Source organism: Cynocephalus volans, chromosome 10, assembly GCF_027409185.1.
Source record: "Cynocephalus volans isolate mCynVol1 chromosome 10, mCynVol1.pri, whole genome shotgun sequence".
Lineage (NCBI taxonomy): Eukaryota > Metazoa > Chordata > Mammalia > Dermoptera > Cynocephalidae > Cynocephalus > Cynocephalus volans.
In genome coordinates, this window is record NC_084469.1 from 103,974,206 (window position 1) to 103,988,609 (window position 14,404).

General features: G+C 41.7%; 1 protein-coding gene across 1 annotated transcript; it reads right to left on the reverse strand.

Moving 5' to 3' along the window:
• Positions 1–664: 664 nt before the first annotated feature.
• LOC134387597 (zinc finger protein 564-like) lies at positions 665–11,799 on the reverse strand. The gene is made up of 5 exons (XM_063110022.1): positions 11,411–11,799; positions 8,550–8,721; positions 2,487–2,613; positions 2,227–2,287; positions 665–1,811 (listed from the first exon to the last, which is right to left on the reverse strand). Exons 1-5 carry the CDS (start codon positions 11,797–11,799, stop codon positions 665–667), a joined length of 1,896 nt encoding a protein of 631 aa, XP_062966092.1.
• Positions 11,800–14,404: the final 2,605 nt, after the last annotated feature.

Sequence of the window (14,404 nt, forward strand, 5' to 3'; positions counted from 1 at the left end):
AAGCATGCCCCAAGGAAAGGCTGTGTGAAGACTTACCCAGTACGAAGTACTGGACAGTGCTGGCAGCCTGATCTCAGACTTCCAGACTCCAGAACTGTGAAAAATAAAAGTTTATCATTTGGGATTCCCAGCCTACTGTATTCTCTTATGCCAGCCCAAACTATGTAAGACACTCAGTAGTAAGTTCTCAAATTAGAAAATCTGAGTCCTCCTCCTCTGCTCTTTTTCAAGACTGCTTTAGTTACTGTATGTTTTTTGCCCATTCTTGTCAATGTAAAAACACCTTGCCAAGTTCTACAAAGAAGTCAGCTATGAATCTGATATGGATTGCATCAAATCTGTAGAGAGTTTAAAAACATGGATCATTTCAGGGAGTGTCAGCATCTCAACAATGTTGTCTTCTGTTGCACAAACATGGGAGGTCTCCCCATTTATTTAGATCTTTATTAATTTCATACAGTAATGTTTGATACTTTTAAGAGTATTTTTTGTTGCCATTTACAGAATTTCACTACACTGTGTTTTCATAGGACTTTTAAACTAATATTTAAAATTTAAAACCTTTCCATATTTATAAAACTAATAGGGTTTCCATCCAGCACGCATTCATACCTATCAGTATACAGACTAACTAAAGGCTTTTCCACATTTCTTACTGTGCATTTTATCCAGTATGAATTTTTTCATGCCTTTGAAAGGAACTGTAATCCCTGAAAGCTTTACCACATTGTTTACATTCATAAGGTTTCTCTCTACTATGAATTTTTTCATGTACTTGGAGGGATTTAGACCAACCAAAGGCTTTACCACACTGTTTACATTCAAAGGGTTTCTCTCCAGTGTGAGTTCTTTCATGTAATCGAAGTGAACTGGGATAGTCAAAGGCTTTTCCACATATCTTGCAATTATAAGGTCCCACTCCAGTGTGCAGTACCATGTGTCTCTGAACGCTTGCAAGAGAGATAAAGACTTTCCCACATTCCTTACATTCACAGTGTTTTCTTTCATGGTGAGTCTTTCCATGAGTTTGAAATGAACTGGAATACTTAAAGCCTTTTCCACATATGTGACATTTATAAGGTCTATCTCCAGTGTGCACTATCATGTGTCTTTGAACATTTGCAAGAGACTTGAAGGCTTTCCCACATTTCTTACATTTACAGGGTCTCTCCCCAGTGTGAGTTCTTTCATGTCTTTGAAAGGAATTTAACCAACTGAAGGCTTTACCACATTTTTTACATTCATATGGTCTTTCTCCACTGTGAGCCCTTTCATGTGTTTGAAATGAGCTTGGGAAGTAAAAGGCTTTCCCACAAACCTTACATTTGTAAGGTCCATCTCCAGTGTGTGTTATCATGTGTCTCTGAACCTTTGCAAAAGAAAAGAAGGCTTTTCCACATTCCTTACATTCATAGGGCTTCCCTACAGTGTGAGTTCTTTCATGTCTTCGAAAGGAACTGGACCAACTGAAGGCTTTACCACACTGTTTACATTCATAGAGATTCTCTCCATTGTGCGCACTTTCATGCATTTGTAATGACCTGGAGGAGACAAAGGCTTTCCCACATACCTTACATTCATAAGGTCTATTTCCAGTATGCACTGCCATGTGCCTGTGTACATGTGTGAGGGAAATAAAGGCTTTCCCACATTCCTTACATTCATAGGGTTTCTCTCCAGTGTGAGTCCTTTCATGAATTCGGTTGGAGTGCAGATAACTGAAGGCTTTCCCACATTGCTTATGTTTATATGGCTTCTCTCCACATTCCTGATTCGCATATGATTTGGGTCCATTGTAAGATGGGATATGCCTATTTAGGGATGAATGAAACAAGAAAACGTTTTCACTCAATCACATGGTTTTCCTCCAGAAGAATTTTTCTCCTTCACATTAAGATTTGGAATCTGGCTGAGGGTTTTTCCACAGACACGACTTTAACTTTACCAATTTTCTCTACAATATGATTGCTGTAAGCAATGAGAAGCACAGTATCAGGGTCTGATCACAGGAATTAAACAAAATAGTGATATTCATATAGGCTGTTTCTTAATACTGTTTCCTATTTTGCCAACACTATGTCACATTTTAATATAAATTTTTAGTAAACATCTTCTATAAATAAATAAATTTAAAGTTGGGCTTATTTTGTTTCTTTATTTTTAAAATTTTATGACATATTAACATTCTCTTATGGGACACTGCTTTCTATTCTGAATATAAATTACCTTAGATTTCTGCGGTAATTTTTGTAGTGATCTTCAATGATCTGTTCTTCCCATTTTTTTCCTAAAACGTAGGATTGGAAAAATCATTATGAATTGTTACAAATTACAGAACATTAGTCTTTATGTTCCTGATAAGCTATGATCATGCCTGATTTAGTCACCAGAGCATTCTCTTTGCACCTTCCAAATTGTGGAACAGCATTGATGGTAAGAAACACATGTTCTCTAATTGACTAAGGGAAGGAATATGTCATCCTTACCTATAGAAGCCAAGTGTGCAAAGATTTCCTGCATAACATCTCTGTAGAGTTTCTTCTGGGAATAATCCAGCAGAGCCCATTCCTCCAAGGTGAAGTTGACAGCCACATCCTCAAAGGCCACTGAAACCTAAAAACATCCCACACATGTTTAAAGGAGAAAATATGAGAAGACCATACAGGAATATATAATCAAATCACAGAACTTAGATACAATTCTTTATTCTCTTATTCATTTTATGACAAATAAATATGGTTATCAGAACTCTAACTCTGTCCGTGCTCACTTCCTCATGAATCTAACAGCACCATGAAAACACGGAACTGATCTCTGCATTTTTACTGTGGGCGCTATGAGTCTTATTGTTCTCTAATGGCAGCTCCCACTTCATGCTAAAGAAAAGACTGAAACACTATAAAAATGACACACAATTTAAGACCATCATTCCTTGTGAGAAAATCTGTTCCATTTCCTTCCTTACTATTGACCACATCATGCACTGCTCCGTGAGGCATGGGGTAAAACCTGGATGAAGTATCAATGAACAAATACTCTGAAGAAATGGAAGCTTTTCTTGCATTCCCTTCGCCAAGCATGAGGCTGTAAGGACTGTAGAAATCCAACCTGTAACAAAATCCAGCTGACTATGTTCCTGAAGGACTCCAGGCCTTTAGAAGTAGCCAGACTCAGCTGGATGAATGAAAATATTCCTCTGCAAAAGTATTAATTTTGACTTGCTTATATAATATTTAACACTTGCTTGTATAATATTATATATAATATTTATAAATTTATCATTATTACCTGTTTCTCTCTGTCCCATTTCATTGGGCTATAAAGTAATTGGGGAGCTAGATCTCAGGCACTAGGGAGAAGATGTGGCACCTGAGAACTTCAGAAAAATCTCTACCCATGAGACCCAGGGCAGCTTTCCACCCATTTTTTAGCATAAGAGAGTTCTTCAAAAAGTTCATTAAAAAATTCTTATTATCATTCTATCCCACAAACTTTTTGAAGTACCATTACATGAACGTGCACATACTGAGAAGAAAAGATGCTGCAGAAACTCTTGCTGGCAGACCCACAACAGTGTATCCTGGGCCTTGCTGATGTTGAAAAACAGGTTAAGAGTTGTAATTTCCAAAAGATTTCCTTGAGGTCCTCAATGGTTTGACAGTGAATTTGCCCATGATTATAGACTATTTATTGATTTATTTAAAAAGATGACTGGTAGGGGATCTTAACATTGACTTGGTGTTGTCAGCAACACACTCTCCCAAGTGAGCCATGGGCCGGCCCATAAACTATTTAAACCATGGTTTAGCAGTGCCTTTTTCCAAAAAAAAAAATAAATAATTACTTTTCTCCAAATTCAGGAACAAATTATTCTTGACCAGCCAGTAGGTGACATTACATGTATAATGTCAAAGCAAAATAAAAAAAAGGGAAAGATGGCACATGTTCTTAGTCACCATAATGAATTCTTTGAAAATATTTTTTAAATTGCATAAATTCACAAAACAGACTTTATAAGAGAAACAAAAAGTATTTTTCTAGACCTAATGGGAGTAAAGAATATCCACCCATGGTCAAAGTCTTGTAAAGATCAAGGTGAATATGCACTGTACTCCTTTCTACTCCGCTAAATTTATATTTACTAGATAAAACAAGAATACTTCAAAAGTCACAAACATTTTTTTCTGATGGAAAAACATAAAGGATTTTCTCATGTAAGAAAAAGCATAAGCCACAAAGGAAGAGACTAAGAGATTCAAATATATTAAAATTACTGGAGGTGAAAGAAGACAAAGTGCAGAGAAAATGTCTGCAATAAACGCAATACGCAAGGGTTCACGTCCAGAGTAGCAATGAATGAACACATGACTAAAAAGTGAATAATGAAAACATTTTAAACAGATATTGAAAGACCGTAGATTAAAAAATGTCCGCTTCTTTGGTAAAGACAAATAAGCAAATAAGATGGCAAGTAGATCCCAGTTCATACTGATCAGAAGGACAAAATTCAATCGGTTAGATAATCCCAAGTGTTAATGACCAAAATAGTTCTGCACAAATGGAGGAAGAGACAATTAATACACTCTTCGTTGCTATTTTCTGTAAATGGTAACTTGGTCATGATCTACAGCCGAGCAATATTTCTCTCACGCCCTTTATCATGCACTGGCATTTGCAAACTGTTACAAAAATGATAGGAGCGGTATTTTCCCCAAGAGCAAAAAACAAACTCGGAAAAGCTCAAACTCTATAATCACTGGAATGGATTCATGAATAGGACGATGGTTAGCACCAGACACCAGCATGTGTGAAACATACCAAGGCAGAGAAACCACTCGGGGCAGAGGTTTTCACTGTAATTTCCCCAACACTCACTTATTGAATGTTCAGAGTGGGCAATTCTAAAAGAACACTGCTGAGTGGAAATGAAACATGGTAATGGTGTTAGGAATAAGCAAAGAATCAGGATAATGGTCACCTAAGAGACATGGCAGACATTGGTCAAGGAGAGGAACACAGGAGTCTTCAGCCACAGCCCAAGACCCAGTTATGAAGCTTGATGATTCCAAAGATTGTATTATTGTATTATTACTAGATCACACCACAAAACATTTTTTTCATTCTTTTGTGAATATATTTCATGATAAAAATTTAAAGAATTAAATACACTTGGAAAATAACAATTGGTATTTATTCATCTGCCTTGTAATGTGACAGCAAAAATTGGTAATCAGCCAAGTGTTTATTTACAAAGAATTGGTTGCATAAATGTACCATCTTATGCAGCTTTCCAAAATGAAGGGTGGCGTATGTTGGTATGAAAATATTTAGAGAATATATGAATAGAACAATTAAGTGAAGTGCCTTACAATGTATACACCATCTTACTGTTTGTGTCACTGTTACTGTCACCTGCACAAAAAGATGGACCCCTCACCCAAGGGCTCGTTCAGACGTCAACACTGACAATACAACACACATACTAAGACAGTATGGAAGGTTTTATTACTTCTACATGGAAGTCTCTGGGAAGAGCAGGACCAGCCTCTCAAGCAGATGCCAAAAGGCTTGAGAGAGCAGGTAAATGTGCCGGGCCTGGGGTTTTACCAAGTTTGGGTGGGAGGAAGTTTGCAACTTCATGCACAAGGAAATGGGCTTGGGAGGACAGACTCTGCCAGCAGCAAAAAAGAGAGATGCCAGGCTTTCTGATCACCCTGGTTTGATGTGGGTCACCAGGGGAAGAAGGAGGCTTGAGGAGTTCAGCCCATAAACAAACATCAAAAAATGGTGTCAGGGACTTCTGCTTTCTGGTCTAGTATGTAAGGAGCTTAGATGCCATCTTTCCCACCCTCACAAAACAAAAACAAACAATTAAAATCTTAAAGTCAAAACCTTCTTCAGATCATCAGAGAATTGAGGTCACAGGACAACTGAATGACTGCAAAACTGGAGACGCAGGCATGAAAAGTAGTCATTTTGAATTATGCCCCAAATATTCAGTTCTTCTTAAAAAGGCCTGTCATCAAATCAATCTACTTCAACAGAGTAAAATCACTAGGATTTTATCAGAGCCTAACTCACCTGTGGGAAAGGAAATACCCAACCTTAGTCCCCTTTATTCTTTGTGTCCCACCTGGGGGGGGGTGGCAGGGGGGTGATGAGAAGCAAGGGAGATGGTGACAGCTTTTCCCCCCACTTCTGACAACGAAAGAAATGGTGTCTTGTTCAACACCACTTGTCTCTGACTCCAGTTAGGTGTCCTACAGCTCAATTCACCTCTAACACTAACTGCCCAGAGTTAGCATCATACTTCACATGTTACAAGCTTAGTCCCACAAGACTGTTCCCATTTCAGACGTGAACAAATATGGGGTGCCCAGGCTACCCACATTTCTGCCTGGTTGACTATAAATTCAGAGGTTCCCATAACTCATCTTTCATGATCAATAATTCACTAGAATGACTCTCAGAACTCAGGAGAGGACTTTACTTAGTATGAACAGTTTATTACAAAAAAAAAAAAAAAAAAAATACAACTCAGGCACTACCAAATGGAACACACGCATGGGGCAAAGTATGGGTGGGAGGGCACAGAGCTCCCAAGGCCTTCTGAGTGTGCCACCCTCCAAACACCAAGCCCTAAACACTGAGAACCTTTCCATTTGGAGGGGTTTATGGAGGTTTCATCAGTCAGGCATGATTCATTAAATCGCTAAATCCCTTGTCTCTACCATCTGTAGAAGTAGGAGGTTGAGGCTGAAAGTTCCAAGCCTCTAATCAAGACTTGGTACTTCTAAGGACCAAACCCCATCCTGAAGCTACCTAGGGATCCACCAAGCATTTCATTCGTGCATCGATATGAGTTCACGGATTGTAACAAATACACCACAGCAACACAAGATATACAACGTAGGGCAAACTGTGTGGAGACACAGGGGTGATATGGGAACACTCTGTATATATTGATCACATTTTCTGTAAAGTTATTCTATATAAAAATTGGATGTAGTAGGGGGGATAAAAGATGTAGACAGACTCATGACCATTCACCCCTGAAGAATAATCACTGATACATGTCATCTGTTGATTGATTTCAATTTATTTTATACTAAGTCATTATGGTGTTCTATGAGGTCTGCAGCCTGCAACTGGGAAGGGAGGAGAAAGTTCCATCCAATGCCCTTGTTTAGAAGGTCAGCTCTGTGTATTATGAAAAGTAAAATGAGGGCCTTGGTTACCATCAGTACTACCTGGAAGTCAGACATGGATAAGGAGTATCCTTGCACTGTGGGCCTAATATAGATAGAGACAAGAATTACCTCGATTTACATGTTGCCTGTAATGCAAGAGATGGCCAGAAGTATTTTATCACAAATGGCAAACTCTATCAATCACCCAAGTGTCTGTAAACCTGTGCAGATGGGGCCAGTTTGTAGCCAGTGCTAAGATGACTGCCCGATGTGTGGTCATCGTGCTGACCTTTGGATCAGTTCCTTTATCAGGAACGTCCCAGTTAAGGAATGAAAAGCAGAAACTCTCCACTGAGCTCCATCCTGTCCACATGGGGCAATGTCGTCCATAAAGTCCACAAACTCCCCACTGCTGTTCTCTCGGTTCATCTGATGATGCTTTTCAATCCTTCAAGGCCCTGTTTGATTTACACTGGGCCATATTAACTAATTTAACTGGAGATAAAGGCTCAGGAGATTCCATTTGATCAAGTCACTGTGTAAGTGCCAAAGACTTAATTCCATTTATTTCTTATTGTTTTAGAGCCTCCCTACTTACTGTAGGATATTTTTGAGCACTAAGTGCTATGACCAAGGGGAATTTAGGCAAGACAATTGTTCTGCTGGTTAAGGGAAAGCACATCTGTTTGTCCTCTATTTTATATTCACTATTCTCCTAAGATTATAGGGTGCACCTTGCTTAAATAGAGTGAAATGCCTGGGTATAATGGTAACTTGAGCCCTAAATTGATTAATTGCACGAAGGATTGTCAATTACTGTATTACAGAAGGTATTAATTTAGAACCTACCTTGTAGAGTCAGAAGAATCATGAGGTTCTTTTATCTTTTCTGTTGTGTAAATACTTTTAGTGTATTTTGCATTTTTAATTGCATCAAACTTTTTCAGTATTTTTTCTTTTGTCCCCTTGCTTCCTCCCTTCCGTGGTTTGTTTTGGGGTCTCTAGATACAATTCATGGAGAAGAAAATGGGCTGTCCTGTCTACCCTAGTATTTATACATGGGCCCCCACAGAGCCTGATATCAGCATTGCCACAATTAGGAGCCTCCTCCATGGCAACTGCTGCTTTATAAAGTCCAAGAACTCCAGGTTTACGACATGTTTGAAATAACCCTTTTGCGGTGCCACAGGGGTGCCTGGGTGTGTCCCCTAGGACCCTGAGAGGCAGAGAGTTTCAGACCAAGAAACACTACTCTGACCACTTTAAGGAGATCCCCAATCCCATACTCCTGTTTCTAAATCCCAAGAAATGATGATGGGATGGCGCACACACTCTGAGAGGTTGTGAAGGGCTTATTACTGATATAATTGAGGACCGGGGTCGGGGGAGGTACCAGGGCATGTGGGAAATGGCTTGAGAACAAGGAAAGCAGCCTGCCCTGGGTTTTTCCAGTGGGTGGGGCGAGGACTCAGCTACAGTTCCAAGCGCAACCACAGGAGGGAGCCCCAGGCTTTCTCCAAAGCTGGTCCAGCTGTGGGCACAAGAGGGAGAGAGAATGGAGAGGCTTAAGCTCTCAGCAGTCAAACATCAAACATGGAGTCTCACTACTCATGACAACAAAAAAATGCAGAAAAGAAAAACGTATTGCTTGTTTTTATGTAAACACGCAATAACAAGATGTGCAAGACATTCTCAAAAACGGTTATTTGGGAGCGGCTGGAGGAAGAGCACTGGAGTGCACACCCTCTTGAATCAGAAGTTCCTGTCTAGGCTGGCCGGTTAGCTCAGCCGGTTAGAGCACAGCCTTATAAAACCACGGTCATGGGTTCGGATCCCGGCAACAGCCAGCCGCCAAAAAGAAAAAGGCTCCTGTCTGGCAGCTTATTAAAAACTTTGCCGGCATTGTTTATTTTAAATGAACAGAAATTGATATATTTATTGTTTAGTAGTCTTTATTTTTAACTATTTTGACTTTTTAAAATTTAATGTTCAATTATTTTATTTTAATTTTTCTACATATGCAACCATTATAAAATATAATACCTTCCACATAACAAGAATGTGGGAAACAGAAAAACAAAATTAAAAAATGAACCTTTGAAATACCTTCCTAACTAGATATCAAGCGGGATTATACCTTGTCTTTCCACTTTTTCTCACACTGTAGGATGTGTTTAGGATTGCATAGCATATTCACATGTATTAGGGGTTTGGTCCTCATTTTGAGAATATATTAAGATTTTCAAAAATTTGCATAAACTTTTGTACTTTTCCACATAACAATTAAAACAGTAATTACAATAGTTAAAGTAAAGGCTCTAATTTTCAAATTCTCTAGAATGCACATACAGAAACTCAGCTAAAAAAGGAAAAATGCACCTTACAACTTAAATACAACCATCTCACATCTTCATTTTTCTTTCTAAAAAAATGGCAATATTTTTGTTTGGTTCCAAAATTTTGATTTACTCACATCACCTTTATCAGTAAACTATTTTCACCCAGAAAATCTTACATATATAGAAAGGAGAAAAAATTACAAAGTGTTTAGGGAAACTAGGTTAAAGGGCACCAATATTCAAAGAAGAAATCAAAAGAGAGAAATGCAAACATTTGAATTTGTTAAGACAAGCACCCTGCTTCATCACAGTTCAGAAGAAATAGCCACGTTCTGAAGTTAAACACATTGCCAAGCTTGGGGTCCAGACTGTCATCCTTGAAACATAACCCCCTAGAGCGGTCAGCTGCTGGTGATGGAGGGGAGGGGACCTGAGCAGCCACAGGAATGGACCTGGGGCCTCCACACACCCTCCTCTCCTGGTAGAAAGAAAATGGTCCCCTCAATTTTCACAGGTGAGGAAACTCTCATCTGGATTCAGATTAAGGTTCTGACCTAAGTGAACTCCCATATTTAGAAACATTTTCCCCGGGAACAGAAATCCTGACTTTCACAAATTTTCTCAATATGCACAAATAATGCTCCAGGTGCACCAATTCTGTCGATACAAAACTCAAACCCATGCTTACAAAGAACCATAAGATTCTCCCCCCTGTCCCCATATGTGCAGGTGTTGTCCCCAGCTTTCGCGGGCTCTGCAGCTTCTCAGCACAAAGGGCTCCTTCCCCAGTGGGAGTGAGCAGGCAGGACCCGCAGGGGAGACTCCCCAGGAGAAGCAAATGGGCCTTCAGTGACTTCCCTTTGCAGGCTCAAGGGTGGCCTCAAGCTTCCGCCCCTCGGTAAGTGGCTTTGAACCACCGCCGATATTTTAAATGACACAAACCCACTGTTTGAAGAATTCAGCAAAATCACGCAAACCCAGTGTTTATGAAAAAAAAACTGTAAGTCACGTTGGCTAACTAACAAAGAAAACCCACGACTCTTTGTTTCTTTCAGAAAAAGATGTCAACAAATTATTTAGCCCATCTCAAGCAACTGCTTTTTAAACAATTCACCATATTTGAACTCTTCTAGGTTTTGCAAGTCTGAGCGCTGGATTTCCATTTGAAATCATGCAAAACAGAGTTGAAAACTTACAATATATGCTCAGAAGAAGCAAAAATATAAAAAAGAACGTATAATAAGTGGAATGTACATCTGCACGATTTTATTGTTTATTTTGGAAATTCATGTTCTTCATGCCTGTTTGGAAATATTTTCTACTATCTTTCAAGCTGTATTGATTAAATGCTGTTTATATTTACTAATACACTGATGCTCAAATAAGTGACGACATCTTTTCAAGGTGACAACCCGGGGAGGGGCAGTGCTGACCAGGATCTGTGGTGAAAGGACAGATCACCCAGGAAGGATCCAAAGAGAAACCCACAACCCAAAGGGGTTCCTGTAGGATGTCTGTGCCCTGGAAAGACACCGGGAGAAGCACAAGCACTTTAGACAAAATAAATCCGGGTGGTTATTCTCAGATTTCTTCTAAAATACCCGCAAACAAACAAAAAGTTAACTTTTTAAAAAGAGCCATTCAGGGCTCTGTAAAAAAAAAAAAATGATGATGATAATGACGATGATGGATGGGTTTGAAATGTACAATGAAGGACGAATTGATGTAACGAACTGAAGCAGGAGCTCTGGCTTTGGGACCGCGGGGAGGGATCTGGAAAGTGAGGGATTTATTGCCCACCTCGGGAGAGCCGGGCTGGGGGGACAGAGTCGTGGACTGGAGACCCTGCTTCACAGACATCTGCGAGGCTCAGGGGGATACCGTCCCCCTTGGGGAGAAAGACGAGGCAGGGGCCCCACGGACCGCAGCTCCTCCCCCGCACGAGCCCCACTGCTCGAGTCGGGGTGTCCCCTGAGGACCCCGTCGTCACTGCACACTCTGGGGACACGCGGGGCTGCCCAGTGAGGGCTCCGGGCCGGGCCGAGGTCGCCCCCGCAGGGACAGGACAGGACTCCCGGGGTCCCGGCGCCGGCCCCGCCCCACCCTGCGGCCGGAGGCGACCGAGGGCCGCGCTGCGCCGGCGGCGGACTCGGGGCCGCAGACTCCAGGGCTGAGCGCGGGGAGGCCCGGGTTCCGCGGCCACGGCCGGCTCCGGCCGGTTCCAACCGGCCCCGCTCCCCGTCTCGGGACGCCCGCCCGACGCTCACCATGTCCGAGTGTCCCCGCGTCCTCCCTACGGCTCCCGCGCGCAGAGCAGGGCACAGAGCACGGAGGCTGCACCAGAGCCACCTGCGGTCACCGGAGGCAGCTCAGTCGGCCGCCACGTGAAGCAGGAACAAGGACGGACCCACAGGCGTCTCCCCAGAGGATTCGCCTGCCCTTCCCAGGGCGCATCTGATTGGACAGTTCATACAGCCACGCCCCCTACGGCCTGAGCGACGGAATTGCCACAGGTCACGTGGCTGAGCCAACGTCCTAGTTTGTGGGAATCGGCCCTGGCCAGGCACGCTGCGTTTAAGAGCTGGTTCCCAGGCCGGAGGGGACACCGGTACCGGGGTGCAGGAATCCCAGGCTCAGTTTCCACGTGGAGCGACCCGCTTGTGCAGAGGAAGAGGGACCCCAGGCCAGGCCAGACTGGAACAGGAGGGTCGCCTGTCCTCCGGGCATCAGGGGCTGGACACAAGGCTGCGAGGCCACTCATGGAACTGTGACACTTCTTTACAAACACAGACACTTAACGGTGACATCACCATATGTAGTAAAGAGTCTTCCTCCGTTTTCATCTTTGACCTTTGAGCCTTTACGTGTCCCTGCCTCAGCCCCCAGCATCTGCAACTCTGGCTCTGACAGGCAGGTTGAATTGGCAGCTGTAACCCGTGTAGGAGCCAAAGGAAAACTTCACACCTAAAGATTCCTTAATAGAAATCACTGACAAATTTAGATTACTATGAAGAAAAGGCTTAACAAATTTTATTATTTAACGTGCTGAGAGAAGTAAAGCATTGGGGATTACAAGAGAGTGATGTCCAATGTCCGGAAGGTCCCAAGGGGGTACAGAAGCTTGCATACCAGTGTTCATGAGAGAGAGGAGGAGGGGGCAGGTACAAGCCCCAGAAGAATGGCCTGACAGCAAGTGTCTCTGAAGTTCTGGGGGAAGGTGTTGTCACAGGCGAAAGAAGGAAGTCAGAAGTTAGAGTCACCTTGTATACAAATGCAGATATTTCAGGTAACCTCAGGTAATGGCCCCTCTGAAAGAATTGAAAATAGCCACAGGAGGCAAGCCTCAGAGGAAGCCCGGCTGTCTGTGTATACAAATGTAAATTTCTTTCTTTCTGCACACACACACAAAACAAGCAAACAGATTTTTCATACGTCAGCCAGCCAAAAGACCCCAAAACAAAACAAAACCCAGCTTTTCAGTTAATCTTGTTTTTCCAGTCTCCATGATTTAGTCATCTTAAAATATTTCAAAGAACTTATTAGACCAAGGTCAGCGGTTCGGATCCCTGTATCATCCAGCTGCAAAAAAAAAAAAAAAAAAAAAAAGTCAAAGAAATATATTTTGATGTTCTATAAGGTCTGCAGCCTGAGACTGGGAAGGAAGAAGAAAGTTCCATCTAATGTCTCGAAAAGAAGCCCAACACTGTGTGTTCTGAGAAGTGAAATGAGGGCCTTGGTTACCATCAGTACGACCTGGAACTCGGACATGAATAAGGAGTATCCTTCTACTGTGGACTTAGTATAGGTAGAAACATGTATGTCCTTGATTTATATATTGGTGGTCTGTGATGTAAGAGAGGTCCAAAGGTTTCTTAGCACAAATGGCAAACTCTATCACAATCACCCAAGTGTCTGTAAACATGTGCAGATGGGGCCAGTTTGTAGCCAGTGCTAAGATGACTGCCTGATGTGTGGTCATCGTGCTGACCCTTGGATCTGTTCCTTTATCAGGAACATCCCAGTTAAGGGTTGAAGAGCAGAAACTCTCCACTGAGCTCCATCCTGTCCACATGGGGCGATGTCATCCATAAAGTCCACAAACTCCCCACTGCTGTTCACTCAGTTCATCTGATGATGCTTTTCAATCCTTCAAGGCCCTGTTTGATTTAAATGAAGCCATATGAACTAATTTAACTGGGGGATACAGGTATGTGAAATTCCATTTTATCAAGCCACTCTGTGAGTGCCAGAGATGTAATTCAATTTATTTCTTATTGTTTTGGAGCCTCCCTGCTTACTATGGGATATTTTTGAGCAAAGGGTGCTATGACCAAGGGGAATTTAGGCAAGACAATAGTTCTGCTGGTTAAGGGGAGGCACATCTGTTTGTTTTATATTCACTACTCCCCTGAGATTATAGGCTGTACCTTGCTTAAATTTAGTGAGCTCCCAGTTATAAATGAGCCCTACGTTGATTAATTGCACAAAGAATTGGCAATTAGTGCATTACAGCAGATATTAATTCAGAACCTACCTTTTAGAAGCACAAGAACCATAAAGATTTTTTTAAAATCATTTTTGTTTTGTAAATACTTTTAGTGTATTTTGCATTTCCAATGGGGTCAAAAATTTTCAGTGTATTTTTCTTTTGTTCCCTGCATCTCTTCCTTTCCTGGTTTGATTTTTGGTCTCTGGAAACAACTGCAGGAGGAGAAAAGGGGCTGTATACACATTTTATCCCCCACAGAGCCTTACATCAGCATCGCTAGAATTAAGAGTCTCCTACATGGCAATTGTTGCTTTATAAGGGTAAAGAGCTCCAAGTTTAAGTCAAGTTTCAACTAACCCTTGCATGTGCTATTGGGGTGCCTGGGT

Excerpts from the sequence above, each read along its gene's own strand:
- LOC134387597 (XM_063110022.1), bottom strand. The coding sequence starts at position 11,799 with ATGGTGAGCGTCGGGCGGGCGTCCCGAGACGGGGAGCGGGGCCGGTTG. Across the intron at positions 2,614-8,549 it reads CCCGGTCCTCAATTATATCA|GTTTCAGTGGCCTTTGAGGA; the intron begins GTAATAAGCCCT and ends GGATGTTTTTAG. Across the intron at positions 2,288-2,486 it reads TGCACACTTGGCTTCTATAG|GAAAAAAATGGGAAGAACAG; the intron begins GTAAGGATGACA and ends CCTACGTTTTAG.